The following is a 17,697-nucleotide window of genomic DNA, read 5'->3' as shown; positions in this document are numbered from 1 at the left end:
GTCAACAGTTTCATTTCCAGGCATAGTCAATATATTATAGAGATTACGGGTGAGGCCATGGAGACTGTCTAGTGCATAATAAGTGCTCAAAAATTGTTCGCTGCCGCTATTCTTCTTCTTTACGTTAAGAACAACCAGCAACTTTAGCAGAAATTCACAAGCCCAGGATTCTGATAATTTTGCACTGCCAGAGTGGAGGGTCCTGGAACCCTCAGGGTCTACACAAATGATAGGAACAGTCCCTTCAGGCAGCTCACCCAACCCTATCATTTACTGGCTGGGTGGCTTTGGGCAAGTTACTTGAGCTCTCTGAGTCACTTACCCATCACTTTTCTTGTACAGAAAGCCCACCTTCTCTGTCCCAAACTGCTTGTTGCCTTGGTGCTGGTGGATGCTGTAGCCGCCTCCTGAGTTCTTCCGGCTCAGAGTCTCCTGTTCCTCGGACATGCAAAGGAGACCTCAGGGCATGTGGGTGGGAAGAGCCCCAATCTGCAGGGGTCTCACTCAGGGAGACTTCTCAAGGGGACGCTATGGGGTCTTCCTTCTCTCCCTCCCTCCAGGGTGGGCCTTGGGAGTGGGCACTTGGTTGGGTATGATTCAGGGGCTGACTTCTCTGCTCTCAAGCTGCAGCGTCCCTCGGAGGGAGTCCCGGAGCTGGGTCAGCTTCTGTAGCTCTTCCTCCTGGGCTTGATGCAGCTATGGGACAAAGGGCAGGACCCCATCACCAGCCAGCGGATGTGCCAGGCACAGAGCCCAGACCCAGAGCAGCAGGGCAGTAGCCACCTTGCTCTCTGGACAGGAGCCAGCAATTCCACGGCCACAGATTCTCCCGGAAGGACAGGGGACTTGACCACAAGCTCAAGGGTGAGGCCCAACTTACTGCGTGTACTGAGGCCGCCAGCTTCTCAATGAAGGGGGACAGGCTCTGAGCAGCCTTCCAGCCATCTTGGAAAAAGCTAAGGGTGTGAGGCCAAACAAGGGACCAGAGAGAGAGATGAAAATGAGAGGGGAAGTGTGGGAGAAGGTGCTCTAAAGATCGCAGGGCACCTGGGGCCAATATAGTGTGACGGCCACGAGCAGGCACCCCGGAGTCAGAGTGTCTGGGTCCAGATCCCACTTCCTAGCTGTGTGATCTTAGTAAATCTGAGCCTAAGTTTTCTCATCTATAAAATGGGGATAATATCAGTAGCTGCTCACAGGGTTGTGTGCAGGGTACGTAGTGCTTGATAGGTGGTGAGCATTCAATAAAGAGCAGCTGTAAAAAGCGTTACCAATGAGGTACAGACACACACGGAAGCCTCGAGGGTCTGCCAGACCCTGGGGATGGCCTTGTTCTCGGTTGCCTGAAGGGTTAAGGGGCAAGGGACCGTGGGGATGGGGGTGGGACACGGGGAGAAACCTACTTGTGCTGGGCGTGGAAGAACTTGATGAGGCTCTGCAGGAAATCAGGACCTTGCTTCATCTGGCTCTCCCCGGCTTTCAGCAGGTACTGGGGAGAGGGCAGGGAAAGGTGTGTGACGTGAGCAAAGCTGAATCCTGGGGACAAGGGGCTGCTGTCCCCATCCCAGGCTAATCCTTTTGGCCATGACTGAACCTTGGTGACATCTCAAGGGCCATCTGGCAAGGACCTGGGCTGAGACTGTGACTGGGCCCCCGGGGGGGGTTCAGGGATGCAGACAGGAAGACACATCCCACCCCTCCCTCGGCCTGGGGCACCCCTTACCTCACACATGTGCAGCTGGAAGACGCGTCGCTCTCTCTGGGTGTCCTGCGCCACCTCCCCGGCACTCCCTCCTGTCACCCTGGCCCGGTCCCTCTCCTTCTCCAGCCTGGCCCTAGGCCCCAAGGAAAGAGAGGCCTGAACAACTCTCACTATCCCCTTGCATGTCGCACCATCCCTACATGCTCCTGTCTGTACGGGCACACGAGAGTGAGGGGACCCTCCTCTGTGCAGCTGTGTGGTGGGGCTGGGGTACAACGGTCAACAGTGTGGATTCAGGGAATCTACAGGCTGGTGAGGGGGGTGTCAGCCCTGTGAATCAAATCACAGCCTTGAAGAGAGCAATGGGAGAGTAAAATGGGGGATCCGACCTCATCCAGCTACTCAGGAAGTGATGCTGGAGCTGAGATCTGAAGTCAGAGGAAGCTAGGGCTGGGTGGGAGGATCAGACCACGTGACAGCCCGGAGGCAGAAGAGATCAGGGATCACAGCAGAGGTGGAGAGGGAGGTGGTTCCAGGTGAGGTAAAGAGAGGCCAGACCACGCAGGGCCTGAGTCAGACCATGTTGACGTTCTTGGTCTTTATCCCAAGAGCAATGGGAAGGAATTGATGATTTCTAGGCAGGGAGGGGATGGGCTCAGATAGGGCCAGGTGGGATTGGGGGTGACCAGTTCTGATTTTTCTGGAAGGGATTTAGGACCATGTGGGTTAAAAGACCACAAGGTGCCTTCATTCTTCTGAGCCATGGAGCTTCCCATTTAAAGCTTAAAAATCCTTGATTCTTTTCTTTGTAGGTGATGACAGAAAGCGCTTCCCATCCTGCAGCTAAGAGTAACCTGGGCTTTCTCCCCTAAGGATCTCAGAGTTGGTGGTTTCTCCTGTTTGTGGATGGGTGGAACTGTGTATAAATGGTTTCCTGGAAATCCCACACCCATCAGACCACCCACTCCCAGCCAGGAGAGTATTTCTAAATCTGGGGCTGGACGCATGAGACCGTGAATCCCGTGTAAAGGAGACAGCTTGTGTATAGTTTTGCTCCCAGTGGGTGCCAGCCCTGAGCAAAGAAAAGAGACGCGGGATAACCTTACACCTGCATTACTTCCCCTCTCCAAGCCCCAGTCTCCTCATCTGGAAAATGGGGACCTCTCTCTGTACCCAGATGAGATAAAGTATGCAAAAGACTTAGCAGACAGAAGACATTACAGTATAATATTATAGGCCCCTTTAAGCTTCAGTTTTCCCATCAGTAAACTGAGGAAGCAACGGCCCAGACTGAGTTGTCAGGCCCCTTCTGGTTCTAAAGTTCTAGACCTTACTGACGTCAGACCTCTGGAATGGTGTTTATTTGCAGAATCTGTCCCTGGAGACCCAGAGAGCAGTTTCTCAACCTTGGAACTACAGACATTTTGACTAGACAGTTCTTTGCTGTGGGGGCCGTCCTGTGCACTGTAAGATGTTTAGCAGCACCCCTGGCCTCTGCCCACTAGATGCCAGTAGCATCTGCCCCGTTGTGACGACCACAAATGTCTCCTGGGGGTGCAAAATCACCCCTGGGTGAAACCCACTGCTCTAGAGCAGAGTTCTGCAGGGGTTTTTGTGTGTGTGTGTGTGGTTTTGTTTGTTTTTAATTTTCTCAGAAGTGGTTACTCTTCATTTCCCTAAAGCTTTATGATAGCCCAAGAGGGAATCTGTGGCAGGGGAGTGGAGTTAGGTGAGGACTGACCCTGTGAACGGGCCTGGGGGTCAGGGCAGATGCTTTTTTGGGATCTGAAGATGAGCAGCAGAGAGAGAAGTGATGGCCAGGCCTGAGCAACAATGAGCCTGGCAGCTTGCTAAGGAGGGCGGGAGACTGAGGGGGCAGAGCAGCTGGGAGAGGGCAAGGGCAGCTCCCGTCTACATTGTTACCATATCTGCAAAAAGTGAGAGGGACTTCCCTGGTGCTCCAGATTTAACAGACTCTGCGCTTCCACTGCAGGGAGCATGGGTTCGATCCCTGGTGGGGGAACTAAGATCCTGCATGATACGTGGCATGCCCCCCCCCAAAAATAAGTAAATAAATAGGGAGAAATGAAAAAATAAGCTAAATATTTATCAACAGGAAGTAGTTAAATAAATTATGCTACATGCATATGTAGGAATACTATGCAGCTGTTAAAAAGGATGGGGGAAATCTATATATACTGGCGTGGAAAGAAGTCTGCTCCAGAGTATATGGACAAAAAGGAAGCCACAGTATAGTACAGTGGCTAGAAATGTGGATTCTGGATTTGAATGGCAGCTCCCTTGCTTACTTAACCTTATAAATCTTTCTAAGCTTCAGTTTCCCCATTTCAAATATAAGACTAATACTGCCTAGTTCTCAGATGATCTAATGCATTGGAAACATTTAGTACAGTCCCTGGTGTATGGTAAGCCCTCAATAAATGACAGGATTATGATGATGCTAATGATACTGATGATTATAGTAATAACTTGATGATTCCCTTAGATAATTTATTTTTATTTATTTATGCATTTATTTATCTATCTACCTATGGCTGCACCATGTGGCTTGTGGGATCTTAGTTCCCCGACCAGGGATCGAACCTGGCCCCCGGCAGTGAAAGCGCTGAGTCCTAACCACTGCACCGTCAGGGAATTCCCTAGATAATTTTTTTAGTGTAGCATACTTCCTATTTATTTAATATTTTTTATGCAAGGTCTAGTGGAGGTTAAAGGACAGAAGCTACTTAGCTCAGGATGAAGATAAGCTGTGAAGTATGATACATGGCCTTGTGAATTACCATAGCTCTGTCCCTCAGCCTCAGCTATGGTAGTTTACAAAGATTTCCCTACAAAGTCTGAGAGTCACCTGAAATGACCTGATACACCTCAAACTAACAGCTGGGAGTGCTTTCATTCCACCGCATACAACCCCACAAAGAAAATAGCAAATCCCATTCCCTCCCTGTCCTCAAAGTATGACCAATGTTTCATAAACATTTCAAATGTTAGGAATATTTTTATTTTCTTTGAATGGAGTTGCAGCAGGAGTGAAAGGTGCTGAAAGGCTAGTTACTAAGAAGACAGAGATAACTGGAGAAGGGGACCACAGCCACAGTCTAACATTATTCAGAGGAACAGGTACCAGTGGAGTGAGGAGGTCAGGGGGGAGGGAGATGGGGGAGGAATCAAAACGAATCATGCACCTGCCAACCTGACACCTTGAACCACCTCTCCTATGATGCCTTTTCCAACCACCCTTCCCTCCACCCCAAAACTGCCTGCCTGTTCTGCCACCTCTGCGCTGATGCCTTCATTATAGCACTGTCATTTTGTATTTTCATTATTTTGGGACCCACCTCTCTTCTTGCTTACAAACCAGTGGGATCCACTAAGGCAGGGATTGTGGTGATATTTTTTCCCTCATTACTTACCTATAAACTGGGGATAATAGCACCTTTCCCTTCCAAGATGAATAACTGATGACAGATGTAAAGAGCTTATCACAGCCGTTGGCACAAAGGAAGCTCTTGAGTAAGTATAAGTATTAGCTGCTATTATTAATAATTATTTTTAAGTGCTAATTTTGTGCTGAGTGCTCTGCTAGGCCCTTCACACACTAAAGCAATAATCTCATGAGGCAGGAGTCATTACTCCATTTTACAGATAAGTCACTTGTCCAAGGCACACAGCTGCTAAGTACTAGAGGATTTGAACCCAAGTCAGCCTGATGCTAGAGCCTTAGGGACAGCACTGGTAACGAACACTGTGGCTCAGATTTGTTCCATCCCCCCTTCCCTGCCTGGTTCCCCCAGCTGTTGACAGTCACAGTGTCTTTTCTGATAGATCACGGTCAGGGACTATTTTCCAAAAGATGAAGCTGAGATCCAGAGAAGGGAGGTAATTGCCCAAGATCCCAGGCTGGTCGGGGAAATGCTAGGAGCAGAGGTCTGGGCTTTTGCCTCTGAACCCCTTGCTGTGTTATTCTGGCCCCAGTTCTGGCTCAGAAAGATGGCCAATAAGTACATGTTGAACTGCAGTGCCAGGTGCTGTATATGCACTGCACTTATTTCATCTCCACATCAACCCTGCAAGGTATTGTTGGCCCCATTTTTCAGATAACAAAACATCCCTGAAAATGGAACAGCTTAGATAACTGTGTCCCCTGCACAGGGCCTGGGATGCCTTTCTTAGCAGCCCCAGGTGGAGAGGGGAGCCCCCTATATAAACAACCAGGGGGTGAGAATCCCGGTGGTATTCAATGGATGCTATCAGGGCCCTTGGGCCCTTGCAGTTGCTGCCCAGACTGGTTTGGTAAGAATGAGGTGGAATTACACAGCAACTCATGGCTCGCTAATATCTAGCTATACGTGGAGCCCTCATAAAACGAATGTACACAGACACCTGTGCCAGGACATGTAGCTCGACCTATGTTATAGAAGCAGGAGCCAGGAGACCACTGGAAGAAGAAGGCCAGACTCAGAAGTCCTGGGTTCTAGCCCAGGCCCTATCGATAACTCACTGCGTAACCTCAGACAAGCCCCTTTCCCCATCATTACACACAGTCTTTTCTTTAAACGAAACCTTACAGGCAAGATCAATATATCAATCTGGTAAAAGCAGAGCTACTTGGGGAAGGTCAGCAAGGTAGGGCTTATTCTTTCTATTTAGTACATGATGCCGTGAAAGGCTAAAAGCCTAAGGGCTTAGTCAAGGTCACTCAGGAAGATGAAGACCATGTGATTACACATCAAATCATAAAGAGAAAGATCACCTGCCTGCGTGGCCACACCCCTCCCTGGGCCTCTGATGAGAACAGATGGCCACGCTCATCACAGCTCCCACACCCTTCACCACAAGATCTACACCCACAGCGGGAGTGTAGATGGAGATCCTCGTTGCGGGGGCAGGAGGAGTTTCGGCCTCCTTCAGACTCAGGGAGGTCCCCATGGTGCTGGGAGCCTGAGGAACAATAAAGCTCCAGGATCTACTTCTTGGAAGGATTTTACAGAAATAATTATGGGTGGGAGCAAGGATTTAGTTCCAAGGATGCTTCCCCAACAACAGGGGCAGATTGAATACATTGTGGATTATGCATATGTTGACACACAGTGCACCCATTTAAGTGACGTTGTGTAAAAATATGTAATGATGTAGAAAGATGGTCACAATGTATTTTTAAGCAAAAAAACTCCAGTATGATTATTATGATCTCGGTTTTGTAAAAATATTTCTTTATATATAGAAAAATGACTAGAAAGATGTTAATACTTTAGGCTTGGAAATGAAGGATCTTCTTCCTGGTTTTTGGTAGTTTCCCCTCCCCCCGCTTCCCCCTCCCAACCCCCGGCCTCAACATGCCGCTTGTGGGATCTTAGTTCTCTGATCAGGGATTGAACCTGGGCCACGGCAGGGAAAGCACCGCGTCCTAACCACTGGACCACCAGGGAACTCTCCCCCACCCTCCACTTTTTTAAAATGATGAAATTACAGTGCTACACACACTATGTAAAAAAATTCTAACAACAGAGAAGTACTAGAACCTACTAGAAGTACTAGTATTCCCCCACATGACCCTCATCTTCTCCTAGAGATAATTAAAAATGTTTCCTCTTCTACTTCTCCATATTTTCTAAGTTATTCATAATGAACACATTGCTTTTGCAAAATGCAAGAGAAGCCAAATTTTTACAAAGAAGAGCAAACGGTGCCCTGAGGTACAGTGGGCCCAGCTGGGTCCTGGCTGAGGGCTGGGGCCAGGACCTGGACAGAGTTTGGCAGGCAGAACCCGAGGAGTCCCTGCTCAGGGGCAGTTGGTTACTGGGTACCTGGGACTCCTTCTGTCTCCCTAATGTCCCAGTAGCTAGTGAGAAATCTGGAGTATTGTGTGTTGCATACAAGAGGCCCGGGTATGGCCTTTCGTCCTTTATGTCCAGCTAAATGTTTATAGATACTGCCTGGTGCTGCAGAAACAGGATCAACGAACGTGAATCCCAGCTCTGCCTCTGCCTAGCTGTATGGTCTTGGGCAAGTAACTTAACCACTCTGAACCTCTAATTCCTCCTCTGATAATTGGGATACCACTATCTCCTTCACAGGGCTGGGTGAGTGTGAGGATGGATGTCTGGCACATGGAGGTGTTGAGTAAATGGATGCTCCTTTCCATCTCTCTGCCCATGTCTGGCACCACTGAGCAGATGGGTGGGTCTCTGAAAGCAGCATCTTGGGGTCCCTTCACAATAGCTCCCCTTTAGTCATCTCGTGGTCCAGCCCCCAGACTCCCGTCAGGCCTGGGCATAAACCAGCCCCCATAAACATTTCTAGAGAGCGAGGTGCCATGCGCTTCTGGGTGACGTGCCCTGGCAGCACTTAGGTTCTTCCGCATATCCAGCCTCCCGCTGCAACAGAAACATTGCTCTTCTGGACAAACCACTCTGGCCGCAGCCACTTACATTTTGGCTTCGTAGTCCTTCCATGCCTTCTCCAGTTGCTTTTTGGAATCCTGTAGTTCAGAAAGAACAATTTGCCCAAAGGGGCTCTTGGGGTCTGGAATCTACAGTACACTTTGCTACCATGAGGGGGACCCTGCACTTGCATGCTCCCCTGTGCCGCTCAGAGCCACAATCCAACCACCCCCTGCCCACATAGCCCTGACTGCAAACCTGACCCCCCAAAATAGACCCAACCAACCCCATTTCTCAGAGCTGAGCCCCTTCTCCCAACTGACCTCTTCCCGCAGTTGCCAGTAATCCGTCTGAATTGGTAGGCTCAGGCCTAGGGTATTGGGGAGATTTTGGGGGGTCTGCCCTGAGTCCCCTCCCTTAGAAGATGGAGATCACCATGAGGAAAAGGATGGAGGATAAAGATCAGAATCCTCCCCTAACTTTACCCCACTGTTTTCTCCTGCCTGGTACTTGCTCACCCTTTCAACAGGAAGGTACAGGTGGAGGGACACATGCACAGAGAGGCTAAGAAGTCTACCCGAGGCCACACAGCAAGCCGGAGAGACCTGGCTGATCCCTGGCCTAGTTTGCCTGGGCCTCATCCAGCAGGCTGCTCACACCCTTCAGAACAGCCCCCCTCCCCCCACCCCCAAACTTCCAAGGTGCCCCAGTCTACCAGGAGAAAAAGCTGCTGGTCTGGTTTGGGTGGTTCCTGGGGCAAGGAGGAAAGCCTCTGCGGGGAGAACCTCTCAGGGGCCTTCTGGGGCAGACTTCCCAGGGAGATTATTCTGTTACTCTCTTTGAGTTCTACTTTGCCTCGAGCCAGGAGCTGCCTGCTGCAGAGAGAGCAGCCAAGCATGGGAGTCAGGAGGCCTGACTCTCACACTGGCTCCTACACTGACCAGCTGTGTAAACTGTAAGCAGGTACCAAACTCCCTGAGCCTCAGTTTCCTCAACTGCAAAATGGGGATAACAGCACCTACAGAACCCCCCACATTGGGTTGCTGTAAAGGGCCCTGGCAGACAGTAAGTCAGCCATCCTAGGCTCACCCCAGGGCCAGGTCCTCCTGTCATCCTGAGGGTCAGTAATATGGGGTCAGCACACCCACTGTGACAGCCTCGCTTGGCCTCCGTCCTCAGCCCAGCCTTGCCTCCCCTATGGTCTCCTGCCCACCCCTGTCTTGCTCCATCCCACCACCTCTGCACTCCCCCTGCTGCCCACATGGAAACTCACCTGTCGCCCGTCCCTCAGCTGCCCCTTCAACAGACTGTCCAGGGGGAAAGAGACAATGTTGTTCAGGTTCTGAACCTGGAAAAAGCAGAGACCCCCATACCCCACCTTGGGTGACCGTCCATCCAGCCCCAAGGGGCTCAGGGTACGGTGAAGCATCGCAAGGCCAAGGACAGCACTGGGGTAAAGGAGGCAGGGGAGAGAAAGACAAGAAGGTGAAGGAGTACAAGGGGTGGCGGGGTCGGCCTCCTGTGAAAGCTCTTCCCCTCCCCTGACTAATCCGCCTTATCACCTCACTGCTCAATCCACGGCATCCATGGTCAGCCTGTCTTTGTCCCTTTGCCAGAGGGACACCCTCACCTCTCCTCTCGGACCCTCTGAGGTCCACCTGTAGCACCCATCTGTTGTTTCTGTCTGGCTAGTTCCTCCACTCCCCTTATAATGTGGGGAACCCATTCCCTATGGTCACATGGGGTGAACACAGGAGTCAGAGCTGACCAGAGTGCCCCACCCTCTGGCTACTGTGATTGGATCAGAAACAGGCACGTGACCCAAGCCAGCCAATCAGAATACTTCCTGGGACTTTTCTGCCAAAGTCACGGAAGAAAGATTGTCTTTTTTATGTAAGGTGTGAATCTGGGCCTGCCCACTGAGCAGAGACAGAGAGAAACTCTTTAAGAGAAAGAAAAGGAGCCTAAGACCAGCTGCATACCTGGACTTCCCATTACAGGGGCCAGTGAATTCTCTTTTTAAAAATTAACCTAGGGAATTCCCTGGGGGTCCAATGGTTAGGACTCGGTGCTTTCACTGCTGGGGCTGGGTGGGCCCAGGTTCAATCACTAGTCGGGGAACTAAGATCCCACAAGTTATGTGGCGTGGCCAAAAAAAAAAAAAAGATTGAAAGAGAGAAAAAGACATAAAAAAAAAAATTAACCTAGTTTGAGTTGAATTTCTGTCATTTGGCAACTCAAAACAGCCTATCTAATATTTTAGCCCACCTTTCAAGGTACAGCTCTGGCCTCCCCTCCTCCAGGAAGCCTTCCTGACTACTTCCTCCTGTGGCCTATCCTGACCTCCCCTTTTCTGAGCCATGGCAGCCCTAGGCCTCTGACCCAAGCTGCTGGGTCCTTGAGTTTGTGCCACACTGCTGGTCTTGCTTGGTGTCATTTCACATCTCAGTTCCTCGACTAGGCTGTGGCTCTCCGAGGCAGTCTGACTCTTCCCTGTGTCACCAGCCCCTGGTACATCGCCCACCACTGAGAAGACCCTCAGCAAACACTAGTTTGACTGAAACAAGGGGAGGAGAGGTAAAGACAAAAGACGTCACTGATTCAGTTGAACCCAAACACTGTTAAAGGCCTCTACATGCAGGACAGGGTGCGAGGCAGTGCTACGCAAAGAGACAAAATGATGACAGACGGCAATATCAGCTAATGTTAACTGAGCGCTACCCCGGAGCAGGCACTTAACTTGCGAAATCCTCATCACCACTCTGTGAGGTGGGGACCATTGTTATCCCCATTTTACAGATGAGGCTTGAGCAGACTGAGGGACTTGCCCAGGGTCATACACCTAGTGAGCAGCAAAGCAGGGATTCAAGGCCTGAGTCTAAGCCTGAGGTGTGGGTGCTTGATCACTAAGCAAACTGCCTCGTAGAGATGATGTGGTCCCCGCCAGCCAGGAAGGGCCCTGGGTGGAGCTTGAGCCACGAAAGCTGGGCCAAAAGCTATGGAGCCTAGAGGGAGAAGGGAGAGAGGCTTTCCTGGGAGGTGGTACAGCCAGGCTTGTGCTCGGATGCTGGGTTCAAATCAGCTGTGTGACCTCGGGCAAGGTGCTTAACCTCATGTCTTAGCTTCCTAGCCTGTACAGCGGGGACAATAGTAAAAACAACCCCACAGAGCTGTGCTCCAGGATGAAATGTTAACACACGTGAAGTACTGAGAACCATGCCTGCACCAGGAAAGAGCTCATGTCTTGGGGTAGCCTTGAGGCGGGGACTTGGCTGACGGGGAGGAGGCCATCTCAGGAAGGAACCTGAGGCCACTGGGCTACGTGCAGGAGCTGAGAGGCTTGCTGAGGCAAGGCACGTTCTCGCCTTTGAGGACAAAGCGGGTATGGCTGGGAAAGCAGAGGACAAAGAGGGTGAAGGAGAGGCAGTGGTGCAAAGACAGGAACCTGAGCCTGCCCTCCCTTGAGTGGGGCTCCTCCCCACTGTGAGACCCCCTTTGCTCCTGGCTGCTCACCACAGGGGAGAAGGAGGAGGGCAGGGAGGGAGGGAGAGAGGGGAGAGGAGACGCCGGCCGGAAGGAAGTCAGAGAGGAAGAAGAATGCAAATAGGAGGTCAGAACTGGAAAGGGGGACTTCCCTGGTGGTCCAGTGGGTAAGACTCTGCGCTCCCAATGCAGGGGGCCCGGGTTCAATCCCTGGTCAGGGAACTACATCCCACACGCACGCCGCAACTAAGAAGTCCGCATGCCGCAACTAAAGATCCTGCATGCTGCAGCTAAGACCCGGAGCAGCCAAAATAAATAAATAAATATTAAAAAAAAAAAAAAAGAACTGGAAAGGAACCTCGGGTCATGGGTCAGAGGTCAAGGGAGACTAGAGGTCAAGGGAAACCTGGAAGAAGAGTGGAAACCAACCCTTTCCCAGTCGGGTTTTTAAGTCACTGATTAGATTTGCCTTGAGCCTGGGCTGAGGCTGAGTGAAAGAGGAGCAGGGCCTCACCAGGTTCTTGAAGAGCGCGGCCACCTCGCGGGTGAACACGGCCAAGTTCAGGAAGCCGGTGGACAGCTCGTGACTGTTTTGAGACAGGTGGCTGTTGCCCAAGGACTCCACGGCCTCTCGGTACTGCTCCTCGTTCTCCACGTGCCCTGTGGAGCAGGGAGGCGCAGAGTTAGTTCCAGGCTGGAGCTGGGGAAAGGGCTGCCTCGCCAGGCTGGCACCAAGCAGGCTCACTCACCGAGGCCGGAGCTATGGACCGCCCGCACAGCCTTCTTTATTCTCTGTAGGATGGCCTGGTCTCCTTCCAGCATCTGGAAGCAAATGTGGACAGAGGTTCAGGGATGCTCAGCTGGGAAGGGTGCCTGACTCTGCGATCCCACCCTCCAAACACACCCATAGTTCCCTCCCTAGGGTCCCCCTGCACCCCGACGAAACATAAACAGACCACCCTCCCCCACCCAGACCACGTGGGAAGCCACAGATCAGTCACACCACGCCAGGAAGGCCAGGCTTTTCTCCTCATGTGGGACAAGAAACACAGCAATTCCAAGGCACGTGGCATAGTGGGGTATGCCAGGCCGGGGTTTGAATCTCGGCTCTGGCACTAACTAGTGTGTCAACCTAGATAAATCTGTTTGCCTCTCTGAGCCTAGGGTGCCTCGTCTGCAAAATGAGGATGACACTACAGAGTTGCTGAGAGAATGATTTGACGATACATACACGACGCTTAGCAAAATACCAGAGGAAAACATGGACATCTCTATATTCTCGAAAGACTCAGATGGCGAAAGACTTGTTCCCCAAACCCCAGGCTCAGTAAGCAGCCACGTGAGGATAAGGAGGAAGAGGCTGGGACACCATCGGTGGGCAGTGAGATGAGGAGGGTAGAGGTGGACACTCAGCACCCCCTGGAGAGAATTGCTGGGACGATATCAGGCAACCCCAAATTCCAGGGGTTGAAGAACAAACAGCAGACTGTGGGGAAGCCAGAAGATGTGACAGCATCACGTGCAGGAGTCACATACCCCAGGCAGCTCAGCCCGGATGGAAACCTCCCAGACACACCCCTCTTTCAGTGGGGTATAGAAGCTGCCAACCTCATGAAATCCTCATGAAATGCATAGTTAAGTGGGAAATTACAGAATTAGGGCTGCAAAGGGCCCACAGAGCCACAGATGAGGAAACTGAGGCCAAGAGAGGGGAGGGTCTTGCCTAGAGTCAAATAGTGGGGAAGCAGTAGAGCTGGGCTTCCGGAGGTGCCCTAATACAGTGCTCCATCCACACACGATGGCTGCACCCTGACCCCAGCCCACCCCTATTTTGTCCAGTGACGATAATGGGATCAAAATTTGATCGCCAAAGAGTTACTTCAATGTGGCAAGAGTTAGCAAACATTTGGAATGGTATCTGCAAAGATTCTAAACCAAACTCACAGGAGGACAAGCACAAGGCAGTCCTTGGAGGCAATGCGGAGTGTTTTCAGACGCCTTGGGCACACGGGAAGCCTCTGGAGGGAGAGGGGTCTGGTTTTGAAGCCCAGCTCCACTGCCCAGATGCTGTGTGACTTTGGGCAAGTTGCCTATTCTTTCTGAGCTCCCTGATTAGCTATGTGTAAAATGAGGGAAATAATGCCTACCTCTCAGGGTTATTATGAGGACTGTATGTATGAGACGATGCACATAAAGGGTTTAGTTTGGTGCTGAGCACAGAGTGTGTCCTAAATGAACAGTACCTCTGATTGTCAGCAGTTGCTCCTGATGCTAAAAAGTACCCATCAAATTCTGGGTACTTCTCCTCCAGGGAATAGAAACCTAACAGTCTGTCCCCTGAGTATGACCTTGAGATACTTTCATGTTTGGGACCAGTAGAGGCCCATCCCAGAGCTGAAGAAAGAAAGTTGAGGACTTAGGGAGACTGGGGAGAGGGGGCCATAACTGACTCAGCTAAAGAACTAAGACATTTCTATCTGAGAGACAAAGACAAGAGGGGAGAACGCGGACATGTCTGTAGTTCCCAAAGACCTAGACGGGGAAACACGTGTTTGCCAAAGCCCTTGACTCCCACCTTGAAACTTGAAAGGGAAAGATAAGAGTTGATTAATTTAAGGAGCTAGGACTTAACTCCAAAAGACAGTGCAGGTTAAAGATATGAACAAATTCCAAAGAGATTTAGAAAACTCCCTAGAAGGCAGATCCATGTGCCTAGCATACTAAAGGTGCTCAATAATTGTTTACTTAAATGAATGCTGGTTTGCAAAGCCCTGGGACACAGACCTGAGAGGTCTATGTCCATGCTCTAGATACCCTTTGGGGAGTCTTCCTATCCCATGACACCCGTTCTCTGAAAACCCCTCTACAGTTGGGCCCTTGCTGCCTTGTTTGTCCAGCCAGAGTTGACTGGACCAGGTTGACACTTGACCTAAGCTGGGCCAATCAGATTCTCTCTCCAAGGAATTTGGAATCGGGCTCTGGAAAGCTAGCTAATTGATTGGAAGTGTTTAAGCAAAGGGAAAAGAACAAAGTAGATGGGTAGAAAGAAGCAAATGAGACCCATGCTGCCACAGAGAAGCACAAGAGAAGAGCTGCCCTGGTTTCTGGCAACTTTCCAGATCCTTCACCCTCAGAGGCCCTTCCGTACTTCCTGTCCTTGGGCCTCCATGAAATACCCCTGAACCTAGCAAACAAACTCCCTTTAGTGCTTAAGCTAGTTTGAGAGGCTCTCTCTTCCCTGCAGTGTAGCAGAGGCTGCTGGTTGGCTCCCAATCCATTCTCTCTTCCTCCTTAGCAATTAGAACTCTGACTTTTCAGATGGCCACTTGGCCACTCACAATAAAGACTACATTTCCGGGGCTTCCCTAGTGGCGCAGTGGTTAAGAATCCGCCTGCCAATGCAGGAGACACAGGTTCGAGCCCTGGGCCGGGAAGATCCCACATGCCGCGGAGCAACTAAGCCCGTGCACCACAGCTACTGAGCCTGCGCTCTAGAGCCTGCAAGCCACAGCTACTGAGTCCATGTGCCACAACTACTGAAGCCCGTGCGCCTACAGCCCATGCTCCGTGGCAAGAGAAGCCGCTGCAATGAGAAGACCGCGCACCACAACGAAGAGTAGCGCTCGCGCAGCAATAAAGACCCAACGCAGCCAAAAAAAAAGACTACATTTCCCAGCCTAACTTGCAGCTAAATGTGGTCATGTGACAGTTCTAACCAATGGTATGTAACGGATATATCGTTTGTTAGCTTCCAGAAAGTAGTTTTAAAAGGAAGGGAGGGGGCTTCCCTGGTGGCACAGTGGTTGAGAGTCCACCTGCCAGTGCAGGGTACACGGGCTCGAGCCCTGGTCCAGGAGGATCCCGTGTGCAGCGGAGCAACTGAGCCCGTGCGCCACAGCTGCTGAGCCTGCGCTCTGGAGCCCGCGAGCCACAACTACTGAAGCGCATACTCTGCAATGAGAGGCCCGCGCGCAGCAACGAGGACCCCGTGCGCAGCAACGAGGACCCAACGCAGCCAAAAGATAAATAAATAAAATAAATGGATTTATAAAAGAAAAAGGAAGGGAGGGATTACACACCTATTAGGATGACCAAAACCCAAAGCACTGACAACACCAAATGCTGGTGAAGTTGCGGAACAACAGACTCTCATACATTGCTGGTGGGAATGCAAAAGGGCACAGCCACTTTGGAATCCAGTTTTGCAGTTTCCTACAAAACTAAACATACATTTACCATATGATCCAGCAACTGCTCTCCTTGGTATTTACCAAATGAGTTGAAACTTATTTCCACATAAAGACTTGCACATGGATGTTTATAACAACTTTATTCATAACTGCCAAAACTTGGAAGACAATGTACTGTTATTTATTGCTAAAAAGAAGTGAGCTATCAAGCCACAAAAGACATGAAGGAAACTGAAATGCATATTACTAAGTGAAAGAAGCCAATATGAAAAGGCTACAGACTGTAGGATTCCAACTATATGACATTCTGGAAAAGGCAAAACTATGGAAACTGTAAAAAATCAGTGGTTGCCAGGAGTTGGGGGAAGGGAGGGATGAATAGGTGGAGTACAAAGGAGTTTTAGGCAGTGAAACTATTCTGTATGATACCAGGATAGTGGATACATGTCACTATACAGTTGTCAAAACTCATAGAATGTACCTTAAGGGACTTCCCTGGTGAAGCAGTGAACCTTAAGGGACTTCCCTGGTGGAGCAGTGGTTAAGAATCTGCCTGCCAATGCAGGGACCACGGGTTCAATCCCTGGTCTGGGAAGATCCCACATGCCGTGGAGCAACTAAGCCCGTGCGCCACAGCTACTGAGCCTGCGAGCCACATCTACTGAGCCCACGTGCCACAACTACTGAAGCCCATGTGCCTAGAGCCTGTGCTCTGCAACAAGAGAAGCCACCACAATGAGAAGCTGGCGCACCGCAATGAAGAGTAGCCCCTGCTCGCTGCAACTAGAGAAAGCAACGAAGACCCAACGCAGCCAAAAATAAATAAATAAATAAATTTAAAAAAAGTGAACCTTAATGTAAACTATGGACTTTGGGTGATAATGATGCGTCAGTGTAGGTTCATTGATTATAACAAATGTACCACGCTGGTGTGGGATGGTAATAGTAGGGGAGGCTGTGCCTGTGTAGGGCCAGGGGTGTTTGGGAACTCTCTATACTTTCCACTCAATTTTGCTGTGAACCTAAAACTGCTCCAAAAATAAAGAAAAAAAAATTTAATAAAGAAAAGAAAAAAAAGGAAGGGAGGGGTGTCCTGTCATACTTTTCTCCTATCTAGAATGCATTTGTGATGTCTAGAGCTCAGGCAGCCATCTTGGACCATGAGGTAGAAGCCACATATTATGGATGATGGAGCAACAAAGTAGTAGCCTTGTCCTTGGTGACTGTGGAGCCACCCTATCAGCTCTGGACTACTTATCTGTAGATGTTTTTTATATGAAAGAAAAGTAAATGTCTATCTTATTTGAGCCACTGTTATGCTAGGTACTCTGTCACTTATAGCTGAACCTAGCTCTTACTGGTACAGGCAGGCAAGTCATCCTAATCACCCACAAACTGTCCCTTGATGCCCTTGTCAGAAATATATCAGGAAATGGCTTCCTGGCAAGATAACATTCCTGCCCCTACTGCTCTTAGCAACCAAGGTTCACACAGCTATTCATTCATTCATTCACCTAGTTATTGAGTGTCTGCTATGTGTTCACATCCTGCATAAGAGGCACAATCTCAGCTCTTAGGGACACTACCATCTAAGGGAAGAAAGAGCCAAGTAAATAGATATTTATAATGCAATGTGATTAGGGTTATAATGGAAGATGGACAAGGTACCTCAGAGCGCAGGGAAAGCAGAGCTGTGTCTGCTTAGGAGGAACAGGGAAAGCTTTAAGCTGTGGTGCTTGGCCGTGAGCACTGGACTAAGAGGCTGCGCTGTGACGCGGTGTGGGGGAGTACTAGGTATAAATGGTAGAAGTGCTAGAGGAGGGAGGCTTGCTCTGGGAAGGATGGGCAAGGAGAGGATCATTCATTCATTTCAACAAGCATCTCCTGGTGCCTATTTTATGGCCCCTTCCTTCAAAAG

The 17,697-nt window shown here is 50.2% G+C and overlaps 1 protein-coding gene across 7 annotated transcripts in view; it reads right to left on the bottom strand.

Moving 5' to 3' along the window:
• Positions 1–17,697, bottom strand: part of ASAP3 (ArfGAP with SH3 domain, ankyrin repeat and PH domain 3) — a 138,223-nt gene that overhangs the window by 10,250 nt on the left and 110,276 nt on the right. For 3 of the 7 annotated variants that reach the window (XM_082451319.1, XM_082451322.1, XM_082451323.1), the window contains exons 2-10: positions 12,339–12,411; positions 12,104–12,249; positions 9,380–9,454; positions 8,155–8,204; positions 1,724–1,835; positions 1,404–1,489; positions 881–956; positions 610–696; positions 323–432 (exon numbers count right to left, since the gene is read on the bottom strand). In XM_082451319.1, coding sequence (XP_082307445.1) covers positions 323–432; positions 610–696; positions 881–956; positions 1,404–1,489; positions 1,724–1,835; positions 8,155–8,204; positions 9,380–9,454; positions 12,104–12,249; positions 12,339–12,411 — 815 coding nt within the window. Of the gene's footprint in view, positions 1–322; positions 433–609; positions 697–880; positions 957–1,403; positions 1,490–1,723; positions 1,836–8,154; positions 8,205–8,429; positions 8,523–9,379; positions 9,455–9,668; positions 9,788–12,103; positions 12,250–12,338; positions 12,412–17,697 lie in introns of those variants that run through there. The other 4 variants (XM_082451321.1, XM_082451320.1, XM_082451325.1 and 1 more) reach the window with 3 other exon arrangements.

The sequence above is a fragment of the Balaenoptera physalus genome (genome assembly GCF_965194825.1).
Source record: "Balaenoptera physalus genome assembly, chromosome: 1".
NCBI lineage: Eukaryota > Metazoa > Chordata > Mammalia > Artiodactyla > Balaenopteridae > Balaenoptera > Balaenoptera physalus.
This window is presented reverse-complemented; position numbering and strand designations above follow the sequence as displayed.